The sequence below is a fragment of the Balaenoptera physalus genome (assembly GCF_965194825.1).
Source record: "Balaenoptera physalus genome assembly, chromosome: 8".
In the NCBI taxonomy this organism is placed as follows: domain Eukaryota; kingdom Metazoa; phylum Chordata; class Mammalia; order Artiodactyla; family Balaenopteridae; genus Balaenoptera; species Balaenoptera physalus.
Window position 1 is genome coordinate 11624601 of NC_138887.1, and position 22663 is coordinate 11647263.

General features: G+C 44.2%; 1 protein-coding gene across 2 annotated transcripts; it reads left to right on the forward strand.

The window, feature by feature from the left end:
• Positions 1–535: 535 nt before the first annotated feature.
• Positions 536–18211, forward strand: INHBA (inhibin subunit beta A). Of its 2 annotated transcripts, XM_082473614.1 has the most exons (3): positions 536–677; positions 3120–3660; positions 12830–18211. In XM_082473614.1, the coding sequence occupies exons 2-3, from the start codon at positions 3273–3275 to the stop codon at positions 13717–13719; spliced, it is 1278 nt and encodes a 425-aa protein (XP_082329740.1). In that variant the 5' UTR covers positions 536–677; positions 3120–3272; the 3' UTR covers positions 13720–18211. The 2 variants fall into 2 exon arrangements, with proteins under 2 accessions (XP_082329740.1, XP_082329739.1); XM_082473613.1 differs by lacking the exon at positions 536–677 and having other exon boundaries at positions 2929–3660.
• Positions 18212–22663: the final 4452 nt, after the last annotated feature.

Below are 22663 nucleotides of genomic sequence, written 5' to 3' on the forward strand. Positions count from 1 at the left end.
AATATCTTATTTTTAAAAATTCAGTTATTCAAGATGGAAAATAATAGTGTAAGTCAGGGGAGGGGAGATCATCCCATATAGGTATACATATTTTCCTATTGTTTTTCCCTTCCCGAACTATCTTATTTTAAAAAGTAAACTCAGAATCTCTCTGAAGAGCGCTGTGAATTCTTCTTCCCTGTTAGAAACAATAAAATACTTTGTAAATAGAGGCAATTTCATGAAGTAACAGATGTTTTATGTGAAGATATAAAACCAAGCCTGAATATAATGAGAAGTGTGTGCATGATTGGTCAAAGAAAAGTTGAAAGTTGGAACCTCAGTGAGATAGAGCTGTTGGATTCCGGGATTTTTCTAAAAGGGAGTCCAGTCAGTCAGAGGTTTTTCACTGCCTCAGTGATCACCCAGTAGTGTCACAGCAGCCAAGAAAGGCTTTCCATTAGATAATGAGTTATGAAATATGTCTCACACTGGAAAAACCAGTCATCTGCTGATGTCATGCTGATCCTAACCAATCCCAGACAAAGCCCCAGCCCTCTTCTGCTTGACTGGTACCCGTGTGTGACTGTACAAATAAGTAGTACAGTATAAAACTGCTCAGTGCCAATACCATGAAGAGGAACTTGGACAGCTCTTACCACATGAGACAAGAGTCTGCTGGTGAGAGGACCGGAAAGGTAATGCTTTTTCACTCTTACTTCTGAGCTCTTTCCACGTTCATAGTCAGATGGTGAGCAGGACTTTTACAACTTACTGGCACTTCCATGCAGATTGTGGTCTGTACCTTTTTACGTATTCAAGCAAGTTAGTAGAGCTTTTAATAGTACAGCATGCAAATAGATTATGTGTTTCTACAACCCAGTTCAGCACCTCTATACAAGGACCTGTGCCAAAGAGAAAGCTGATTTTTAAGTTACATTCACAAACAGTAAATTCAGGGAACACAGACAAACTCACATACAGAGAGAGTTCAAATGATGGGTTGCTCTTATCTAAATGCAGCTATTGGGACTCTCAAGTTGTTTGGAGTCGTGAAACTTTGAGTTCTAGTTCAGCCTCTCTGGTAAAACTTAATTGGGCTACGAAATGCTTTGGGTATTGCATATGTGACGCCAAATAGGTAGATTATAAGTCTTCTATTTCCAGGGTATTTTATTAAGCGATGATTAACACAAATGCTCCCCCTCTTTCCCCATTCTCTTTCACCATCCCCCAATTAAAAAAAAAACTAGACGCTTTAGGGAAGGTCAACAAAATCTTAAAAATAGTAACAGAGTGTAATTGATGGTAACAGAGAAAGCCTCGCAGGCAGATGCTTCAGCAAAGGGGGGCAGGGTATCCAATTCAGAAAAGCATTGTTACCTGTGCAAACTGTAATTGTAACTTAGTATCACACTGGTCTCACCCTCCTCCCCTTGCCCTCAGCTCTTATTATGCTTGCAAGTAATGCTGTTTATTAACTTTTCCCACCCAAAGTGCATTGCTTGATTCTAATGCTCTGAACACACTAGGTGTCAGATATAAGCTAACTGTATCTACAGAAACTCAGAGGGCTTATGTGTGGGGAAAAAAAAAAAAAAAACACCCGAGAGGGAAGGAAAGCTTTAACAGATGGACCTCTTAAAGATACTTCTGCAAGATAAAAGCAATAAGACAGAAAATGAAAAAAAAGGGGGGGGGGGCGGGGGGAGGAGAATTAAAAAAACTCAGAGAGGCATTGTTTAAAAATTCACATTTTTCTTTTTCCGTGAACACTGAAATCCATGATGATTTCATCTGTGCTGTTCCTTTGAGAGAAAAAGAAGCCATCAAGAGGCCAGTCCGTGAACAGACTGGTCCGGGATGGGGGTAGGGGGCAGGCTGAACAAACTACCACATGACAGAGAAAATAATTTGCCAATATATTTTAGAGATTCTTTCCCCGTAGGACCAGTTATTCAAGTCACAGGAGTGCATTATTTGTATAAAATAATGTGGGAAAGGCCAACGGAATTTTGCATTTTGCCTGTGAAGTCAGGGCCAGCGGTGGTGGGCTGTCATCCCGGAGTGTGTGTGCCGGGCAGGAGGGGCAGCGGCTAAAGAGAGGGGACAGAGCTTCACATGACGAGAGCATGTACCGTGCTGCCTGCCTGCCTGCGGATCTTTCAATGCCCGGCTGCATCCTGCAGTTGGGAAAAGTAGAGTGTATTATATGACCCCAAACAAAAGTTCTCTTGGGCTCCCCTCTGATAGCCTGCCACTGTTGACGGCCCTGAACATTGAAATATGAATGAATGGGGGGAAAGGAGGGTCTGCAGGATTCCCTCTGGCCAGCAAGATCAGGCTGGCCCCAGTGACCCCTCTTTCCGAGCCCCACCTTCCAGGCTGTGGCCGGGCAGGATGGAGGGGTGCTGGGGGCAGGCTGTTTCCATCTGGTCCTCCCTGTCGATGGAGACAGGCCATTGATTGGGGCTTTGCTTTCCCCTGCAAAAGCGGAAGAAGGTGAAGCAAGGGGACTGGGCAGAGAAAGAAAGGGGAAAGCAGCAGCAGCAAATCAGGAGAATTTCTTTCAGAAGGGAAAGTAGAACTCCAGAGGAGAACGGTGATATTTGAAGAGAGGTGTGTGTGAGGGAGCGGTACGCAGAAGGCAGGCAGCCTGTCAGAAAGAGCTGTCCCTCCCCTTCCTAATCACAGCCTTTACTCACAGACAAACTCCCTCCCTCTCCCATTCACTCACTCACTTAGGGCCAATCACTCCCTCTCTCTCCCTCTCCCTCTCTCTCTCTCTCTCCCTCTCCCTCTCTCTCCCTCTCTCTCTTTCCCTCCTTCCCTCCCTCCCTCCCTCTCTCCCTCTCCCTCTCCCCCTTCTCTCCCTCTCTCTTCTCTCCCCCTCTCTCCTCTTTCCCAGTCTCTCTTTCCCTCCCATCCATTCTCTGTCTCTGTCTGTCTCCCCCCCCACCCTGTCTCTCCCTCCCTCCCTCCCTCCATCCCTCCCTCCCTCCCTCCCTCCCTCCTTCTCTTTTACTGGGAGACAGTCAGAACTCTCCTCCCTGACAAGCCACAAACCTACAGCACTGACTGCATTCAGAGAGGGAACCTGCAAACAAAACTTCACAGAAAACTTTTTGTTCTTGTTCCAGAGAATTGACTGAAGAGGAGAAAGAAAAAAAAAAAAAAAAAAAAAACCCAAAAAGGAAAAAAAAAAAAAAAAAAACAAAAAACCTGTGCGTGAGTGGGGGGGAGGAAAAGCAGAGCCTTTTAAAAGGGCAATCACAACAACTTTTGCTGCCAGGATGCCCTTGCTTTGGCTGCGAGGATTTTTGTTGGCGAGTTGCTGGATTATAGTGAGGAGTTCTCCCACCCCGGGATCCGAGGGGCACAGTGCAACCCCCGACTGCCCGTCCTGTGCGCTGGCCACCCTCCCAAAGGACGTACCCAACTCTCAGCCGGAGATGGTGGAGGCCGTTAAGAAGCACATTTTAAACATGCTGCACTTGAAGAAGAGACCCGATGTCACCCAGCCGGTACCCAAGGCGGCGCTTCTGAACGCGATCAGAAAGCTTCATGTGGGCAAAGTCGGGGAGAACGGGTACGTGGAGATAGAGGATGACATCGGCAGGAGGGCAGAAATGAATGAACTTATGGAGCAGACCTCGGAGATCATCACGTTCGCGGAGTCAGGTGGGTGCCGGCCCTGGGGGGATGGGGCGGGGGGGGGGGGGTCACGTTGGTCTGACAGTCCTGGGAGGAACTTCTTGCCCTCCAGGGGTACCCTGCCGGGCAAGGTCAGGAGTTATTAGGGGACGCAGGGGAGGGGGAGAGGACCGCACAGAGCTGGGCTCCTGGGCTGAGCCCCGGCAGGAGGTGACTAGGTCACACTTGCGTATCTCAGCCCGTCGCCCCGGAGGAAGCACTCGGCCCGATCTGGAGCAGGAAGCCGCTCGGAGAGAGGCTCCCTCGGCCTGCCGGGGAAACCAGATCGGAGCAGCCCGGAGGAAAAGCCGGGGCATTTTCGGGTGCTGGCCGGGGGGAGGGGGCGTCGGGGGGGAGCCTGGAGGCTTCCGGACCCCATCCCAAGTTTTTACTGGGGGGAGGGGAGGGGCGGCGAGCGCGGGATCGGGGCGGCATGGCACAGATGAAGTCATTGTCTTAAAAGCAACCCCTTTCCTTTAAAAAATCCAATCAGGGGCCACATCCGAGAAGCAGGGCATATTAGTGACAGTCATTTTGACCTTTAGAAATTCTGCCTGTAAGAGCACAGACATCACATTCTAGGCAGCGAAGAGCAACTTTGGGGGCTGGGGGGTTAGGGAACAGATGACATTGAACCAGCAGTCCCTTTCGGAGCACTGACTTTTGCTCTCTGAACCGAAAAAAAGAAAAAAAGAAAAAAAGAGTTTTGTTCTCTGTAAAGTTACTAAGAGCTCTCGGCCAAGGAATGCAACCTTGACAAAGTGCTCTCAGATACTACGCTGAGCGCTCCCTCAATCCTTAAGAGGAAGAACTTTAATAAATAGATTCTCATCGTTGGCTCAGGACCGAGCTAACCTGTTGCTGAAGAAAAAAATTACCTGTCAAAAGGGCGGGCTGGAGACCCTGGGGGCCAGGTTATTTTTACAGTTAGGTGACCCAGATCCTTTTGCCAGCCTACAAGCCCCTGCATGCAGCCCAGGCACACAGATGTGTTAATTTCATGTTACTTTCATGGTAATGCCAGGCTAAAGAACTGTCTCCCTTGCCAAATCCATTTGAAAGGAATGCCATTGTTTTGTTTGGTGGAGCATATGGCCAGTAAAGTATGTGCCGGGACTCCCAGCATTGCTGTTTAAAAGTTTGCCGCAGTAGTATAAACAATTAAGGCAACACTCAGAATTTCCAGTCCTGAAAACCTGTTGACTCAGATGTTATATTTCCAAGAAAACCATGAGAGACCTGGGCATCCTTCTGGGGGAGATAGCCTGCTGGTTTGCTGGCTTCCCCTCGTAGGAAAAGCCCTGGTGTCCTGTGGGCAGTTTAGCTGTCTCACCAGAAGCTTCTTTCTTTTCAAGAACGTCTGACTTCCTTCGCTTAAAGCTTTTTTTTTTTTTTTTAATGCAGCTGCAAAGGACATGATACTTTTGACTTTATCTTGTGAAGCTTATTGAGTGAAAAAAGGCAGGTTGGAGTTTTTGAGTTGCCACCCAGTTTTTCTCAGCCATTCCTGGGGTCCTGAGCAGGGAATGGATCCCAGTGGTCTAGGGACTGCTCCTTCTGCCACAGAGGGACCCTATATATGTTCCTATATACCAATTGCCGCACAGAGTGGCCTTAATTGCAGCTCTTCCTCAATTGGCTTTTCCCACATCATATGACTAGGTAGACCTCTGCCTTTGGCCACTTTTAACTCTACGCCTGATGCTAGCAATATGCCCACTTTCTGACTTCTCTGACTTGTGTAGCAAATTACTCTCTTGGCACTGAGAGATTTTGCAGTAAAAGAATTTGACTCTTTACCTTCTTTCTCACGTATGGCCCTCATCTGAGTGCCAATCTTTTTCTCAGTTATATGAAATCTCGTCATTTTTAAAAAGATCTTTTCTGGTAGGTGTTTAGTTTGAAAGAAATTGAGCTACTTTTTGAAAAGGTGGATTCATTTGACTCACACGTGGACTAAAGTTTAAGGTCTGTAATGCAAAAGTCCTCCTGGTTGAGTTTACAACTTGACTTTGGGTGAGCCGCTGGATTCTTAGAAAAGGTTTATGACGCGCTTGCTTGTTCTTCTCGTTTGAGAAGTTTCACGCCTCAACTTTAAGTCGATTTTGTATGATTTCACAAAAACGATTGCTCTGTGGACAATCTACTCTCCAAGGAGAGTAAGTACCATGTGAGTATTTTGCTGTTCTTTTGCTGACCCAGGAAAGAGATTTATCTTCGGGATGATTGTAGTGAATATACGAAAATGTCTTGTTACTTTTGGAACAATTCAACCTTAGCAATGCTCAAACGATGTCAAACGTCAAGGTTCTGGGAGGTAGCAAAGGGCATTCATTTTTCTTTTCTTTAGAAACTGTTCTGTACAGCATAGAATCCAGTCAGTAAGTCATCTGTCACCTGCATGCATGTCATGGATGTTCACCCCTAGATGCATCCTTCAGCCTCAAAATTCCTCATTTGGGGATTCTTGTTTAATTGTGGCCTCTGCTCATCAGGATGGCTGAATAAGGCCAAGACATGGCCACCGCAGTTGAGGAACTCCAAGAACTCAAGTGCCAGGAACTTGTTGAACTGAGTCTGTCCCCTAGTGCTCAGGTAGAAAGCACCCCATCTTGGTAAAGCTGATATGAGCTGTTATTGACTAATCAGCGAAGCCTTGCCCTCAGGCTCTCTGAAATGTATTCCCACAAACAAAAATGATTTTCAAGTCTGTCACCCCAGATTGCTCACCGAGGTGACTGTATTCTTTGCAAGGCTGGCAACAGAATCCTCTGTTGTTTACTTTAACACCTTAAAGGAAAAGAGGAAGGGATGGGTAGGGCCAAGCCAACTATCACCATAATTGTCCTTGAAGTCAAAATCAGTGGTCTTCTTGACCGCTCTATCTTAATTTCTCTTCTTTTTTTTTTTTTTCATTTGTGACAATAGCTGGTCAAAGTACAATAACACTGTATCCTTGAGTCCTCCTATGAGGTCAAATTTATACTCTGATTCTGGTAATGAAGTTAGCAATTGATAGCACTTGTTGAAGAAAGGATAGGGGAAGAAAGACAAATCAAGCACCAACAAATAGAAAATGCTCACATAGCCCAGCCATGTGGGCTTGAAAGCAACACATAAAGCTCCTCCCTTGGAAGATACTAGGTACGGAAGATTTGAGTTAGAAATGTACACAAATGTTCCCAAACAGGGGTCGAAGGCAGCTTGCTGGGATGACTATTTTCCTCCACCCCAAGAAAGCCATCTCAAGGTGAAGTTGACTCCCATCACCCCACGCCAGTCTTCTGAACTTGCCTGGGAATGAATTCGCCCTCACTGGAGGGTGTCTTTAGGGGTTACACACTTTCTTCGCTGAATAATGGGAAATGATCGGCCACAAGAGGGCGCATTCCAAAGACTTTTGCTCCTTAACCAGTTAATCTTTTAGGGAAACACAATTTCACCTACTGGAAGCCCTAGCCTGAATCGCCCTAATCTTGGTGATTATCAGCTACCCCCTCCTTCCTACCATTCTGCAGGAAAAGTTAGGATTTTATGGGTTGGGAGGGACATGACTACTACCTGTAACATTTTAAATGAGACAGAAGGAAAGGAAATGGGAATTCTAGTGATACATGTGAACATTCCGGAGCTCTACGGAAGACAGAGGAATGAGAAATTTCAGAAGCAAACAAAGCAGAGCGGGGAGAAATGTGACCATGAATCATCAACAATACTGCTTTGCTCACACGTCTCTCCCTAATACGGCCGCCTGGGCTTTTACAAAAAAACCTCTTCCATCTCCCCTGATGTTGTAGCCTAGTTGTCCTGTCTTATCAACGGTTTTCACCAGCGACAAATGACAAGTGACTTCGAACAGGGAGGAGAAAGTCTATTTATTTAACACCTTGTGGGAACAGAGCTTACGGCTTTGGAGGATGCGTTTGTTTCTGAACCGAGAGTGTAGAGAGAAATGGTTGGGAAAAGATGTGAAAAGAGATGTGTTAGTGGTTTGGGCCGGTGGAGGAGGTGCACTGGAGTCGGGGTGCGGGTAGAGCGTCAGGGTAGAAATGCAGTTTTCATATTTGGAGGGCCAGGAATCGTACCTTCCTAGGACTTTTCGTCTTGCCCCCTCTTCTGCTAAAATATACTCAGGCACGATCTCTTAGCTGTAGTTCAGAATGCTTCCTACCCAACTGATTCCTAGCTCCAAAAATTCATAGTGTAAGAGTTCTCAGGAACTTTGGAAGAAGTCTCTGAAAGACTGTGGGTTGAACCTTCAGGATTTTTTTCTACTTCTTTTAGGAAACTAAAATCCCTTTCTCTCTAAATATTTAAACTTTTTCATCACCCTTCAAATGAAAGATGCAGGAATGTGGCCGAGCATTTACAATTCAATAGCACATCCTAAGAAAAGATATTTCAGGCTAAAAAAATCAAAAGATAATTTATAAGCAAACTTGTAGTTCTGCTACAGGCAAGACCCTCTCCTGTAGGTTAAAGGAGGCATAACCTTTAAGGCCTCACTTGCTGCTTTTTGCAGAAACCCCTGGGAACAGTCCAAATGCAAAATTAGTGCTTCAGGGAACACACATGCCTTCAAAGGTAGCTCTGTCTTCTCCCACCCATGACTATACCACATCTAGGCACAGGGAAACCTTGGTGAAAGGACGGAAAATTGAAGTCATAGCCGCGTTTTACACCGAGGTTTCCCTCCATCCCCCATGGTGACTTTAACTTCTCCATAAACAACAAGGCTCTTTACATTAACATTAGGGATTTAATCATTACCCACATGGAGAAGGGCAGCGTGCTTTGAGCAGGACCCCGGTGAGGAAGAAACCATATCAAAAATGAAACCCTGCTTGTTAGTATTGCTTATTTCATTGGAGTTGTTCAGGCGCCCATGAACCTGAGATGCTGGAGGGGGGGGGGGTGTGGGGTGGATGAGCAGCGTTTTGTATCCTGATGTGGGCGGAGGGGAACAACCAGGAGCATGGCTGCTTAACCCTTGGCATGCCGGTTCAGTGAGTGAGTTCTTAAAAACACTTGAAAAATTCTGAAAGCACAAAAGCCAAGGAAAATGTGCTTTCAGGTGTTTTCCCTTCCAGCCTCCCAAAGTCTTTCCTCCCGTCCGGCAACATTTCTGAGGTGTTCCCTATAAGGTGCAGTAGTCATCCCTCCTACCCATTTTTAGGCCCTTTTTTTCTCTCCCTTTGGTGTGTGTCCACCGAGCTCAAGAGAGGTTTAAGTGATGAAATATTATCACCCACATGGGTTTGCGTGGGACTTTCTTAGTGAATTACTCAGGCGGAGCAGGCTGTGATACAAGCCTTGCTCACAAGCCTCGGGAGAGAAAAAATAGCACAGAGGATGAAAAGAATATTATCAGAGAGTAGGTAATGAAAGGTTAGCAAAGCCTCCAGCTCTATCTAGATAGGCAGGTAACAGTGTAGGAACCCAGTGCACACCTGTATAAACTGATGCTGTACCACAAAGCACTATGGGAAGACTTCCATTCCGAGATTTTATAGCAGGAGATATTTAAGTCAAACCTGACACTGACTAGCAATTGATCCTAAACACCTCAGCCTTAGGCAACCTCCTTCCATTTTTCGAGTTGCTGTGCGTAGAGATTTGAGGATTGGAGCATCCTGAAACCATCACTGCAGTATAGCCATCTGTCTCAGGTAAAACACAGATAAAGCAAATATAATCAAGTGGCTGACTACTTAATATTTTTCATGCCTAAGAAATTTGAGGGTTGTAATATCTTTCTGAGACCTACAGCCCTGGTATATATGAATTCCATCCAGCGTTTAGCTGTCTCATTCTCCCCACCCACTTCTGCAATGAAAGCTAGATGTAAAAGAAAAAAAATATGCACTGCTGAATAAGTCAGAATACAATAGAACTTTGAAAATGTACCTGCATGTAAGGTAGACATTAGGAAGCCTTGAATCTCTCTCTTCCCCCTGTTCTCCTGAGCATTATGGCAACAGCATTTTCATGAAATTGGATCTCAGTTTTATTTTTTTCCCTGATAAAACCTCATGCAATATACAAATAGCAGTTCCAGAAATGGACACCAGGAGAAGGAGGCGACAGGCATGTCAATTAGTAGGGGGAAAATCCAAATGTCAGAAATATGGGGGAGAGATCCGTCCGCAGGCAGTGGAGGCAAATACAGGGAACCGAGTCTTTCTGCTCAGATCATTAAACCGATGCATATTTCAGCACGGTGCCTCTTCCCAGGACGCAGGCGATGCCATGCAGTTAATTACCAGCCAGGACCAGGATGAAAGTCATTTTATGATGACTCTCTGATCCTAATATAACAGCACCTGACAGACTGAGCCCCCTCTAATGAGTACTCTCTTTGTACAATCCTCTCTCAGGAACACTAAATCATTTGCTTCCAAGTACGGCTGCCTGTGAAGAAGGGGTGGAGCCATATCTTGCTTTAGAAACCAGCTCTTGTGAAATGAGGGGCCGCCCTGTAGGCTGTTGCTGGAAGCAAGGGGCCTTGGCCTCGCTGACCCTCCAAAGGCAACTTGCATGCGCTCTCGCTTGTACAGGTCGGCCAGTGAGCATCTCACCACCCCCTCCCAGCATGTGTAGACCTCTCTGGATTTTATTCAAGGAAAGTCCAGCGTGGGTGGGTCCACACTGCCACCTGGACCCTCTCTTTACCCGGGGACCATCTCCCTTCACCCTCAGCGCCCCGCTGGCAAACATGGGTTACAGCAGAGCAGAGCCTGTGGGAATGAGTTAACGTCAAACCCAGAGGGCTCTCCCAGCCCGGGGACGGACAGACTCTCCCGTTTCACACTCTTTCCTAGAAAAACAAAACAGAACCTTGTGGCCTCTGGCTTCTCTAATTTTGCAGCTACTACCTCTTTGTCTTTAGAGTGGCACCCTGTGCGGTTTAGGGTTTCAGAAGCCGGCCGGGGGCGGAAGCAGAAGGGAGAACAGCGTGGGGCTTGTCTAACATCCTCCGCGGGGCAGGGCGGATGTGCGGGAGCTGGAGGGGACCACACTCTCCTCCGGGCCGGTTCGCAGAGCCTAGGGCAGCTTCCGGCAGCTTTTTCCTCTGGTCTCGGCAGGACCCTACCACTACAGCCGACCCTCTTTTTAGATTTAAACCATGAAGCTCGGTCTCCTGGACTCTCCTCTTTTGCTTTCTTAAAAGACCAGCAATCACTACCATCCCCCTCCCCCCAACCCCCCAGCACCCCGCCGTTTTTTTAGCAAAGGAGAGTACTGGATTCCCATTTTGGAAAAAAAAAAAGTCATCATGCTTCCTAAAAAAAGACAGTTTCCTCCTCTGACTGCTCCCCGCTCTGGTGATCTAATCATAAACCTAACTTCATGATTCATTTCAACTCCCGCCAGAGATGCGAGGTCTGCCCCTCGCCACCACCGCCATCAGGGCCAGTGTCCTTCCAAGTTCCTACAGAGATGCCGGAGCACCTTTCCTATGCAAACCTTCTCGGCCCCGGCCTCCGTGAATTTACCACTAGCACAGTCACACTGTGCAGAGCGTGTTAAATTAAGAACAGAATCTACAGCTCGCCATGCACAGAAGAGCCTGCATTCTGCCGCAGAGAACTTGAAACCGGGCCTAAAATTTATAGTACCGTAAACATCTCAGGGCTGAGAGTGATAAGTATGGCTGGATTTCCGTTAGCTATAGAAATCCAGGCAGGGAGACCACCCCCCACCCCCCACTCCCCAGAGAGTTGCGAGTTCTAAGATGAACTTTCAGATGGTTGTCAGATTTGGACTCGGGATGCGTGTACTCAGAGTGGGAAACAGGTACGTGCAGGCAGTGGTCTGGGGGATGTAGGGGGTAGGAGATGGATCTCTTAATCTAACTCAATGCTAAGGGCGCCTCCATGTGTTAATAAGGAAGCAAGTAATTGCCTACTTTCTGCTAAATTCTGGGCTATGACAGTGAATGAGACAGACAGGACCTCAGACCTGGGGCGTCCTAAGCTAGACTGGCAGGAGGGTGTGGGTGGAGATGTCAGAGGTGGCTTAGGAAGAGGGTCGTCCCGTCTGAAAACTGAAACCTCATTAAGGGCAGCCACCGAGGCTGGTGTTTTGGGAGCCGGAGTCTTCTGGGCAGAAAGAACGGCAAGTGTCCCTGCCTGGAGGTGAGAGATTGTGTGAGATGCTCAGGCTGCGTGGCTGGCCCGTGAGGATGGGGCAGCGGGAGACAGCTGAACTGGAAGGCGTGAGCAGCTCAGGCAGAGCCCAGAGCTCTGTGCAGTTTCTGTTTTATACTGAGGGCAACAGGAACTCAGTGAAGGATTGGAAGGAACAAGTGATGCAAACAGATACACCTGTGGGAAAGATCCCTTTACCTGCTTAATGGAGAAATGATGGGAGAGGGGGCCTGACTGCATGCTGGCCTGGCGGCTTGCACATAAAAGAAAAGGCTGTCGCAGTGACCCGGGAGAGGAATGATGGGGAGTGAAGTGGCTTGTGGCCGTGGAGGAAGGGGAGGCTAGCTCTGTGGGTACAGGCCATGCAGACTCACACGGTGGGGGGGTGTGTGTGTGCATATTTGTGTTGGGGATAATAGTATTCCCACAGCTTGCTAGAGTTTATAGTGTGTCTTCATCTATGTTATCCCATTGGGTCCTTCCAAAGCTATGGGATAATGGGTCAAATGTCGCTATGTCATTCCCCTTTTATAAAAGATGAAACTGAGGTTAAGTCAGTTAGTCAACAGACCCAGTCTCCCAGACACACTCAGATCCAGACCCTCTTCTTTCTAGAGCAAGAGTTGACAAACTTTCCCTGGAAAGGGCCAGAGAGTAAATCACTTGAGCTTTGTGGGCCAGACGGACTCTGTCTGTCACTGCTCCTCAAATCCAAGTTCTAGTGCAAAAGCAGCTGTAGACAACCTATAAAGAAATGAGCCTAGCTGTGGTCCAGTAAAACTTTATGGGCACTGAAATTTAAATTTCATATAATTTTCACATGTCACAGCATCCTATGTTTCTTCAACCATTTAAAAATGTCAAAACCGTCCTTAAGATCTGTGGGCCTTCATTTGAGGAGCCCGGTTGGAGATGGTCTGTAACAGAGCTTGCCTGAAATTAGGGAATGGCCATGAACCCCAGAACTAACCGTATCCCTGCTCTCTCTTGTGCTGTTTCGTCCTCAGGCACAGCCAGGAAGACGCTGCACTTTGAGATTTCCAAAGAAGGCAGTGACCTGTCCGTGGTGGAGCGTGCAGAAATCTGGCTCTTCCTGAAAGTCCCCAAGGCCAACAGGACCCGGACCAAAGTCACCATCCATCTTTTTCAACAGCAGAAGCACCCGCAGGGCAGCTGGGACGCAGGGGAGGAGGCCGAGGAAGTGGGCTTGACGGGGGAGAGGAATGAAGTGTTGATATCAGAGAAGGCGGTGGATGCCCGGAAGAGCACCTGGCACATCTTCCCCGTCTCCAGCTGCATCCAGCGGTTGCTGGACCAGGGCAAGAGCTCCCTGGACATTCGGATTGCCTGTGACCAGTGCCACGAGACCGGCGCCAGCCTGGTGCTCCTGGGCAAGAAGAAGAAGCGAGAAGAGGAGGGGGAAGGGAAGAAGAGGGACGGAGAAGGAGGGGCGGGAGGGGACGAGGAGAAGGAGCAGTCGCACAGACCCTTCCTCATGCTGCAGGCCCGCCAGGCTGAAGACCACCCTCACCGGCGCCGGCGGCGGGGCTTGGAGTGTGACGGCAAGGTCAACATCTGCTGTAAGAAACAGTTCTTTGTCAGTTTCAAGGACATTGGCTGGAATGACTGGATCATCGCTCCCTCTGGCTATCACGCCAACTACTGCGAGGGTGAGTGCCCCAGCCACATAGCAGGAACGTCGGGTTCATCCCTCTCCTTTCACTCGACGGTCATCAACCACTACCGCATGCGGGGTCACAGCCCCTTTGCCAACCTCAAGTCGTGCTGTGTGCCCACCAAGCTGAGACCCATGTCCATGTTGTACTATGACGATGGGCAGAACATCATCAAAAAGGACATCCAGAACATGATTGTGGAGGAGTGTGGGTGTTCGTAGGGCACCCAGCCCGGGGGTGGGAGCAAGATGGTCCAGAGAAGCCAGTGGTGACGTGAAGACATGTGTGAGCTTTCTGACCGAAACAACCAGAAGAATAGAAATTTTAAAAAATAATAATGAACTTAAAAGAAAACCTGAAGCAGATGAAGGAAGATGTGGAGAAATTCCTTAGCCAGGGCTCAGAGATGAAACAGTGAAGGAGGTGGGAATTTGGGGGGAGAGGGAAAATGGGGTACCCTTCACTTCTCCCGCCAGCATTCAAGGGGTGACAGCAGTTGCTCAAATGGGAATATCGTCCTCTCCTTTTCGGTTCCCTTTCGGTATGAGCCTCGAAGTCAACGTGTCCGGTCTGCAGTAATGTGGGCTGCCACAACCCAAATAGCATCTAGAAAGCCATGAGTTTGAAAGGGCCAGTTATAGGCACTTTCCCACCCAGTAACCCAGGTCGTAAGGTATGTCTGTGTGACCCTCTCTCTGTGTATATCAGCCCATGCACACACACAAAGACACAACTGCACACAAACACACACAACCCACCACACACACGGACACACAGACACACACACGCTGCACAAAGACATGCACAACCCCCCCCCACACACACAAACACACACACCATACAGACACCACACACACAGAGGCATTTCCACACCACACACACACACACACACACACACACACACACATTCTGGTAAAGAACACTCGTGTGCAGGTGGTCACACCTTCTTTTTCTGCACCACTTCCACAACAAAACAAAAACCAAAATGAAAAAAAAATTGAGAACAAGAATGGGAAGCATGAAAGATCAAGGAAAAAAGAATACCAAGTTACATTTCGTTAAGGTGCTTATGATCTTAGAACTATGCAACCTAATAGGTTTGAAACTGTTTACCTGAGAGAGAACAAAAAAGAGAGACTTTTTTGTATTGGAAGTAACCTGATTAATTTTTATTTTCTTCAAGGAGAGATACTTGAAAGGAATATGTTTGTCCATCTGTTGGATCCAAACATTTCTATATTTTGTAAATGTTGTGTTTTTTTTTTAATCGTTTACTATTTGCACTACAATGGTGTTCGACCTGTCTAATCCTTATTTAACAAGTATTTTCTTTGGGTGGGGCGGGGCGGGTTCTGAGCTGCACTTAATGTGAGCTATAAAAGAACTGCTACAGCACACAAAATAGCTATTTTTATTATTATAATTCTAATTATTATTATTATTTTGTACCTTAAAAAATAGACACATACACCAAAGACATTTGTGTGAGCCTTTAAACAGTCTGTCTGTGGTTGGCATCATTCACCGTCGATGAGTCAGGGGTTGGGATCCAAGGTTGAGTAAGGTGGATTGTGTTCAGGCTTGAAAGACCTGAGAAGTTTGGTTTTTTGACTCCTTTTACATCCATGAAACAGGACATTTCATACTGGATGTACAGTAGTTGTACACTGTTGGCTATCAAGTTCAATCAGATTCATGGAACACTCCATGCTTGTATGTGTATATATACAGTGCTCGGGCACATGCATGTCTGTGTGTATGTATACATGTGGCGCATCGTGTCCATACACATTTTAAGCACTTCAGGCTGTCATTTTTTTAATGTTCTTAAAGCAATGAATGTTTGTGTGCAAAACACAGTATTTTTAAGAAGGATAGGCTATCGTTTTTGCTTTTACTCTGAACTAGGTGGGCACATTTCAGAAATTCGGATGGGAAAAAGCCTGGGAACTCCAGTGAATATTCAACAAGACCCTCTTTCAATGTACAGGGATCCAATTCCCTCCTCTTTCTTGTCCCCCACCCCCATTCTACAAGTTATTTACTCCCTGCTGGGAAAACAAAACAGGAAACTCATGTTCAATCTAGGCCGATTATTTTTGGATAACATATGTATTATCTGTTGGAATCAATCTTAAATCAGAAGCTTTTGCAGACAAAAATTAACCTTTAGGCCAGGATAAAAGAGGTGGTTGAGTTTGTTTGGTTTTTTTTTTAATTTTTTTTTTACGATTAAGGCCTGGTTGTGAAAAATACTACCCTACACAGCTGGGCTCAATAATCATGTTGTCACTAGTAAAACAATAAATAATTCGGGGGAAGGTGTTTAAGAGAGTAGGAGTAAGGAAAAGAATGGGGAGCAGGGCTGGGGGGCAGTAGTAAAAATTGCGAATATTTTAATTTACAGCCAAAACTCTTGATGTATAGATTGGTATGCGTTGATTCGGATGCAAGAAGGAAAAAAAAACAAAAAACAAAAGCCACTTTGTTTTATAAATATCAAAGTACCTGCTTAAAGCTAAATTGTTACTAATTTATTCTACAGTATTTAGCTTGCCTAGATCGGAAGTTATTCATTTATGTGCTTTTTAAAATACAGAACCTTATTTGTACTGACTTGTTTGAAGTTTGCAAAAATTGGAAAAACAAAGTCTAATTCAGAAAATTACGTTATTAGCGTTTTGCAAAATATTGAAGCGTTCAGCCCTATGTCAATTCATAGATTTTTTAAAAATATTAATAGTAGGAAAATAAAATATCAGTGAGAAACCAAATATTACTCAAGGTGGTTTAGCTCTTCTTGAGAAATAGACCAGATCAGTCTGCTATCACACTAGGCTGTAGGGAGGCAGATTTAATGTCGTTACCTGGCTATATTTACTAAAGTCTAGAGGTTGGAGGGCTTTTTGAACTGCCTCTTTTTTTGGCACTGGAACTAATGGGAACCTGTAAATAGCCTGGGAAACCAAGTCGTAGTTCACTGTGTGATAACAGAGCTGGCCCAGGCAATGGCCAAAGCAAAAAGAGGTTAAAAAAACAGCTGATCCCCCTTTGTGGCTTCCATTCATCTCAAACACATATGCCATCTACTAAAACCTTTAAGTCCTGGACGTAGTGAAGGTACGATGGGGTTTGATGAGTGGCCACAGTAATTAGAAGCAGAACTAAATGATATTCCATATGACAATGTTTTAATGGGAAGATTTCATTTACATTAAATTACACATCTTTGAACTTTAACCAAAATATTTTATTAAGTGTATATGGCCTTGAAATAAAATGATAAACTACTACTATCTTTAATAATCTTGGAAGTTATGCAGCTCTGCGAACAGCCACACTTTTCGTGTAACAGCATGAGGTCAAAAGAAAAAGCTTTTAAATTCTACCAGATTGGGTCTTCCTTGTCTGTTTTCTTAATACAAGTGTGGCTTCATCTGATCTTTGTATCTCTCTACTCTTTCTGTAGGGCCATCTCTAGGCTTTTAAAAATCTACCCACACCAATCTTCAAAGCTCTGAAAAGCCTTTATTACCAAATTTTTTTTTTTTCACCAAATATTTTTTTAAGAATGATAAATATATTGTAGATTGGATTAACATTTTCTTTTCTTTTCTTTTCCAAAAAGTAAGGTGAATTCTGGCACACTGAGTTGGGATTTTCTTGTCCCTGAAGATCAACCAATTTCATACTTATTTAAGATTGATTCCACACTCTGATTTTAAGGAGAGTACCTGCCTTCTCCTCTTAGATAGAGCAAGTGAATTTTTTGTCACCCTCGTGGGATTGGACATCAAGATGACTCTAAAAATCAGAGAAGGTATTAAGCTTAGATTCAAATTATCATGTTCACTTGATAAAATGATTTCCTGTGGGCCTTTTGGCGACTTCCCTTTTCAATGTAGAGAAAACTTAGTCACCCTGAAAACCTACACAATAAATGGAACTTGTAGAAGTGGGCAGAAGTCTTGGGGGTGGACATTGTGTGTGTTTAAATTAAACCCTTTATCACTGAGAAGCTGTTGTATGGGTCAGAGAAAAATGAATGCTTAGAAGCTGTTCACGTCTTCAAGAGCAGAAGCAAACCACATGTCTCAGCTACATTATTATTTATTTTTTATGCATAAAGTGAATCATTTCTTCTGTATTAATTTCCGATGGGGTTTACCCTCTATTTAAATGCTTTGAAAAACAGTGCATTGACAATGGGTTGATATTTTTCTTTAAAAGAAAAATATAATTATGAAAGCCAAGATAATCTGAAACCTGTTTTGTTTTAAAACCTTTTATGTTCTGTGGTTTATGTTGTTTGTTTGTTTGTTTGTTTTATTTTGATTTTTATTTTGGTTTTTTTCTTTTTTTGGTTTTTTTTTTGGCATACTACATGCAGTTCTTTAACCAATGTCTGTTTGGCTAATGTAATTAAAGTTGTTAATTTATATGAGTGCATTTCAACTATGTCAATGGTTTCTTAATATTTATTGTGTAGAAGTACTGGTAATTTTTTTATTTACAATATGTTTAAAGAGATAACAGTTTGATATGTTTTCATGTGTTTATAGCAGAAGTTATTTATTTCTATGGCATTCCAGCGGATATTTTGGTGTTTGCGAGGCATGCAGTCAATATTTTGTACAGTTAGTGGACAGTATTCAGCAACGCCTGATAGCTTCTTTGGCCTTATGTTAAATAAAAAGACCTGTTTGGGATTTATTATTTTTATTTTTTTGTCTTATTGGTTTCCCAAGATCAACCTTGCACACATATTGCCACGTCGTTTGCTGGGTGATAATTTCATTTCTACTGTAATTATCTGGAAGAGTATGAGAAAAACAGATCGAATGGGAGAGAGAGAACAAAAGCTGAATTGAGAGAGCGCATATAGAAAAAGAATATATATTGCTGTGGCAGAGGTTTGTAATAGGCTGCAGGTACTTGGACCAGCAATATTTATATTCGATTCATTTTTTTAAATTTCCCATTTCTCAATGGGAAAATTCTTGTAGTGGCAAGTAACATGAAATAAAGAGACATTCCCTCTTTCCCTCCCTCCCTCCCACTTTCCTCCTTCCCTCCATCCCTCCTTCTTTCTTCCCTCTCTTTTTTCTTCCTCCTTTTCTTTCTGGATAAACAGCTGGAATTGCATGGAACAACCAGGGCTCAAGAACTGCATACATAGGAAAGAAAAGTACTGGGACCAACCAGACCAATTTGGAATCATACAAGTACAGTCCAGAATGAATTGATTGTACACCCTTTTCTTCTATAGGTTTTTCCTTATTATCTGTGCCCATCCCAGAGGTTATATGGAGAAACTAACTTCCATAAATGCCCATATGAACAGGCATGTCTCCATTCATCATCTTATTTGCTGTTCCCACATTGTTGTTTCAGCCAACCAGAACAGTAGATACTTAACAACCCTGCTTTTACAGATGAATCTGAGGCACGGTTAAGTAACATTAATTGGAACTAGGATTCCAAGCCAGGTCTGTATTCAAGTCTCAAGTTAATTTTTTTTTTTTTTTTTTTGCTGTTCCATACTTCCATTTCTTTTGTTAGTTTCCTTATGTTCCAAGGAAAAAAAGGTGGTGGTGGAGGTGAGGGTTGAGTGTTGAACACACTTCTAACTTTTTAACGCAGGTACTTTATTTATACTCACCAGACAGCTTACTTATCTCCAAGTGAAATGCCCAGTTTATGTAGATTCATACCAAACCCTTCTTATCTGTTTTAGGTAGGAAAGTTACAATTTTTTAAAATTAGAAAAAGAGAATGGTTATAGTTTTGCTTTATATTTATTAATTTGTCTTTTCTATGCTTATATTTTGCTAGAGGAAACCTTTTGTCCAAAGTATTTTACTTTATGGGCTCAGTGATGTGTGTGTGTGTGTGTAATTGTGTGTATGTGCACACATTAGCACATGCATTAGCCTTCATTTCCTGCCAAGTTTAATAATGAATGTATATTAGGAACTAAGTAAAAACCCCACTGAATTACAAATGAGTAACATATTATGAAATTTATACAGATGTTATCATAAGTAAGAAAAAATAACTAAAAGAAAACAAAAGTCAGTTATAGAAAAAAATATAAATATGTGTACGTGTAAAAACACATATATGTACATGTAATACATATATTACACATCTAACATATGTGATGTATATATACATATATATGGGGCAGAGAGAGAGAGAATTTGTCATCATTTAAAGCAACCACCTAAATCCATTTCATTTAGAGGTTTGATCCTTTCTCAGAAATCAGTTGCCTGAGGATGTGTTCAAACAAAAGGGAAGAGAGCAGTGCAGTAATTCCTTCCTGCATCAAATCAAGTATCTGCTCCCTTAAAAGAATTTTGGTGTTTCTTCTATGATCTGATGTTTTCTTCTCTTTGGTCCATGAAAAGGCAGGATCCATAGAAATTCTCCATAACTCCCTTTCAGGGTTTCTTTAATTGTCATGTCACCAGTGCCTACAGTAAGAAAAAATAAGGAAGACAAATTGTTTATCCACGAGCAAGGCTCACAGAGCTGTTTAAAGACTTCTTAGTTATAGACGATTGCCCCACTTGACCGTGTCCACTTTTGAGACGAGCCTGTCATCCTAGGAACCCTACCACGCCTTCAATTCACTAGAGGGATACCAGAGAAGTACTTTTCTTGCAGAAGACTTGGCAGATAAAATCTGAAAGCAGTTTTGGGAAATATTAGGACAACTGATTGCATAAAAATGATGAAGGATCGTCTTTTTAAGAAACTGATTTCTGCTCGGGAAGCAGTTAGAGGAAGCGTGGAGAGAAGGTCTAGTCACTGTCAGAAAAGAGCATCGAAAGAGCCAGCCAGGGCAAGAGTTACTTTGCTGCTGTCATTCTGACTGTCATGGTGGTGGTGGTGCCCGCATCATTGTCATGTGGGGGACACAGTGTTTTAAGTCAAATACAATAACGAGGCAACAAAGATCCCAGGGAGTACGCCTTTCATTAATGAAGTTGTCCACAAAGTTCAGGACCATAGCCTAAGCTGTTTGAAAAGCTTGGTACTCACATGGGAGAAAGACATTCATTATGGGGAAACTCTTCCATTGTGAAAGAGAGAAAGAAAGAAATAGCAAACACCGCTAATTTATGCCAGAAAGGGCAGGCCTGAGGCAGGGGAATGACAAAGCATTGGGCTTCAAAGTGTTTATTGTCCTAGAGTTGCCAAGCACTTTGAAGACAATCATCAAACCCTTCTAAATGGAACCAGGGAGGCTTCTCACCATTGATCTCAATAACAAATGTTTGTGTTTCATGGTCAATTTTTTTTTTAATCCTTCAAAGACTCTAAGTAAACTTGTCATTAAATAGGCTATTTTAGAAGATAAAACTAATTTTCCATCTGAGTAATCATATCCCAAATATGATCAAATTGCCAACTAGATGAAATGGCTTGACAGGGTATCGCAATAATACACTTAGTAGCTATTTTTATGCCAAATTATTATGGAGATTCACAATCCTGAAATCAACTAACCCTTATGAAATCAACTAACTAAATCACCAGTCTCCATAAGATCATGGACAGGCCCATGTTGCCAGGCAGTTACTACTAATGGCCTCAGATTAAAAACATGGAGCAAGCAAATACAGCCTCTTCCTTTTGGACTTGGGATAAGATTTGAATTACATTGAAGATTCTAGCTAATTTGGTTGATTTAATCATTCATTTAGCTGCTTTACAAAAGCAGTCTGGGCAGAGGACTCAAAAGAGTTTTCTCCAAGTTAAATGTTGCCCAGTAGGTAGGATGGCCCTGTGACTCCTCGAAAGCAAATGCTCGATGGCCCCATCAATGTCCCAGCAAGCCAAGTGTCAACAGGGTACAGAGAATCAGGATAAGCATGGCTTCCTTTTCCTAAGAGAGCTTGTTCTCACGCCTGTACCTGGGGCCCCTCCAGATCACTCCTGCAACCAGGCATCATAGGGTGAAGGTGAGCAGCTTTTATCTTTGGGCTTTAACCACTTCTCAAGACAGGAAATGTAATGTGAACCCATTTTATAAGGAACAAGTACCCAATGATGCTTCTGATTCGATCCATCCATCATTTGGAAAACTGATGTTCAAAGTAGTCATCTCAGAACTGGGAGAACATGAATTAAGCACTGGAAGTACATTCTATGGAAATCCCTGTAAAAAAAACACCTTTCAGATGATCAAAAAATGACGGGGAGGCGGGGGGGAAGGAGATGAAACCCAGGGCTGGTAAGGATGAGGTCAGCTGTGACTTAGCCTCACCAGGAAGTGATCTGATCAGTACATGTGCTGACCCCTAGGAATCAGATTGCTTGAGGTTTCTTTTTGTCGTTTCCCTGAAGGAGGAGTAGGTGCCCAGGGGAAAGTAGAGTGGGGAAAGCTGCACCCTCCACCTGTCAGACTTCCAGGACTTGGGTCTATACCAGTGGAGAGAAGAGGCTGCAGGCAGAAAAGGAAGAAGCCTTTACATCAATGACTTCGTGTAAAGGGGCCATTCCTTTGGTACCCAAGAAACAAATTGTGATACTCTATGGAAAAGAGGACGATATTCCCAAATTACGCATTGAAAATAGCACTATGGGTGATGCATAGAAAATGGTCCAACAGCTTTGGGAGCCGTGAGAGATAGGACCTTCACCAGATTTTGGCATTGTCAAGGTGGCCTCTGGAAGCAGTGGCATTATGATGGATCCCCACTGGAGGTATGGAAGAACCTGAGAGAGACCTTGTAGGAACTGAAGCTGAATGGGTGGTTTACGGGCACATGTGAAACACCTGAGGTTTCCCAGGCAGAACTGGATAAAATTTAGGGCTGGGCTATGGACTTGACTCAGTTCCATCTTTGAAAAGGTGGGGCAAGAGCTGATGAAATTCAGCCTGTTGTATTCAATGCTACCATCTCTGCTTCTACAGATTTGTAAGGGTGGAGGAAACTGGGTTTACACTGGCATTCTATATGGTGACACAGAAAAGTGTGGTAGGTCCTCAGGAAATATTTTTGAACCCAAATTCAAGCAAATCACAAAGGTATTTGTCTTATTAATGAAAGTCTTTAAAAGCAACTCCTTATAAGAACTCTAGGGGGCTTCCCTGGTGGCGCAGTGGTTGAGAGTCTGCCTGCCAATGCAGGGGACACGAGTTCGAGCCCT

Bases quoted from the DNA above. Each gene is read 5' to 3' on its own strand.
- INHBA (XM_082473614.1), top strand. From the start codon at position 3,273: ATGCCCTTGCTTTGGCTGCGAGGATTTTTGTTGGCGAGTTGCTGGATT. The intron at 3,661-12,829 runs GTGGGTGCCGGC...TTTCGTCCTCAG, and splicing joins CATCACGTTCGCGGAGTCAG to GCACAGCCAGGAAGACGCTG.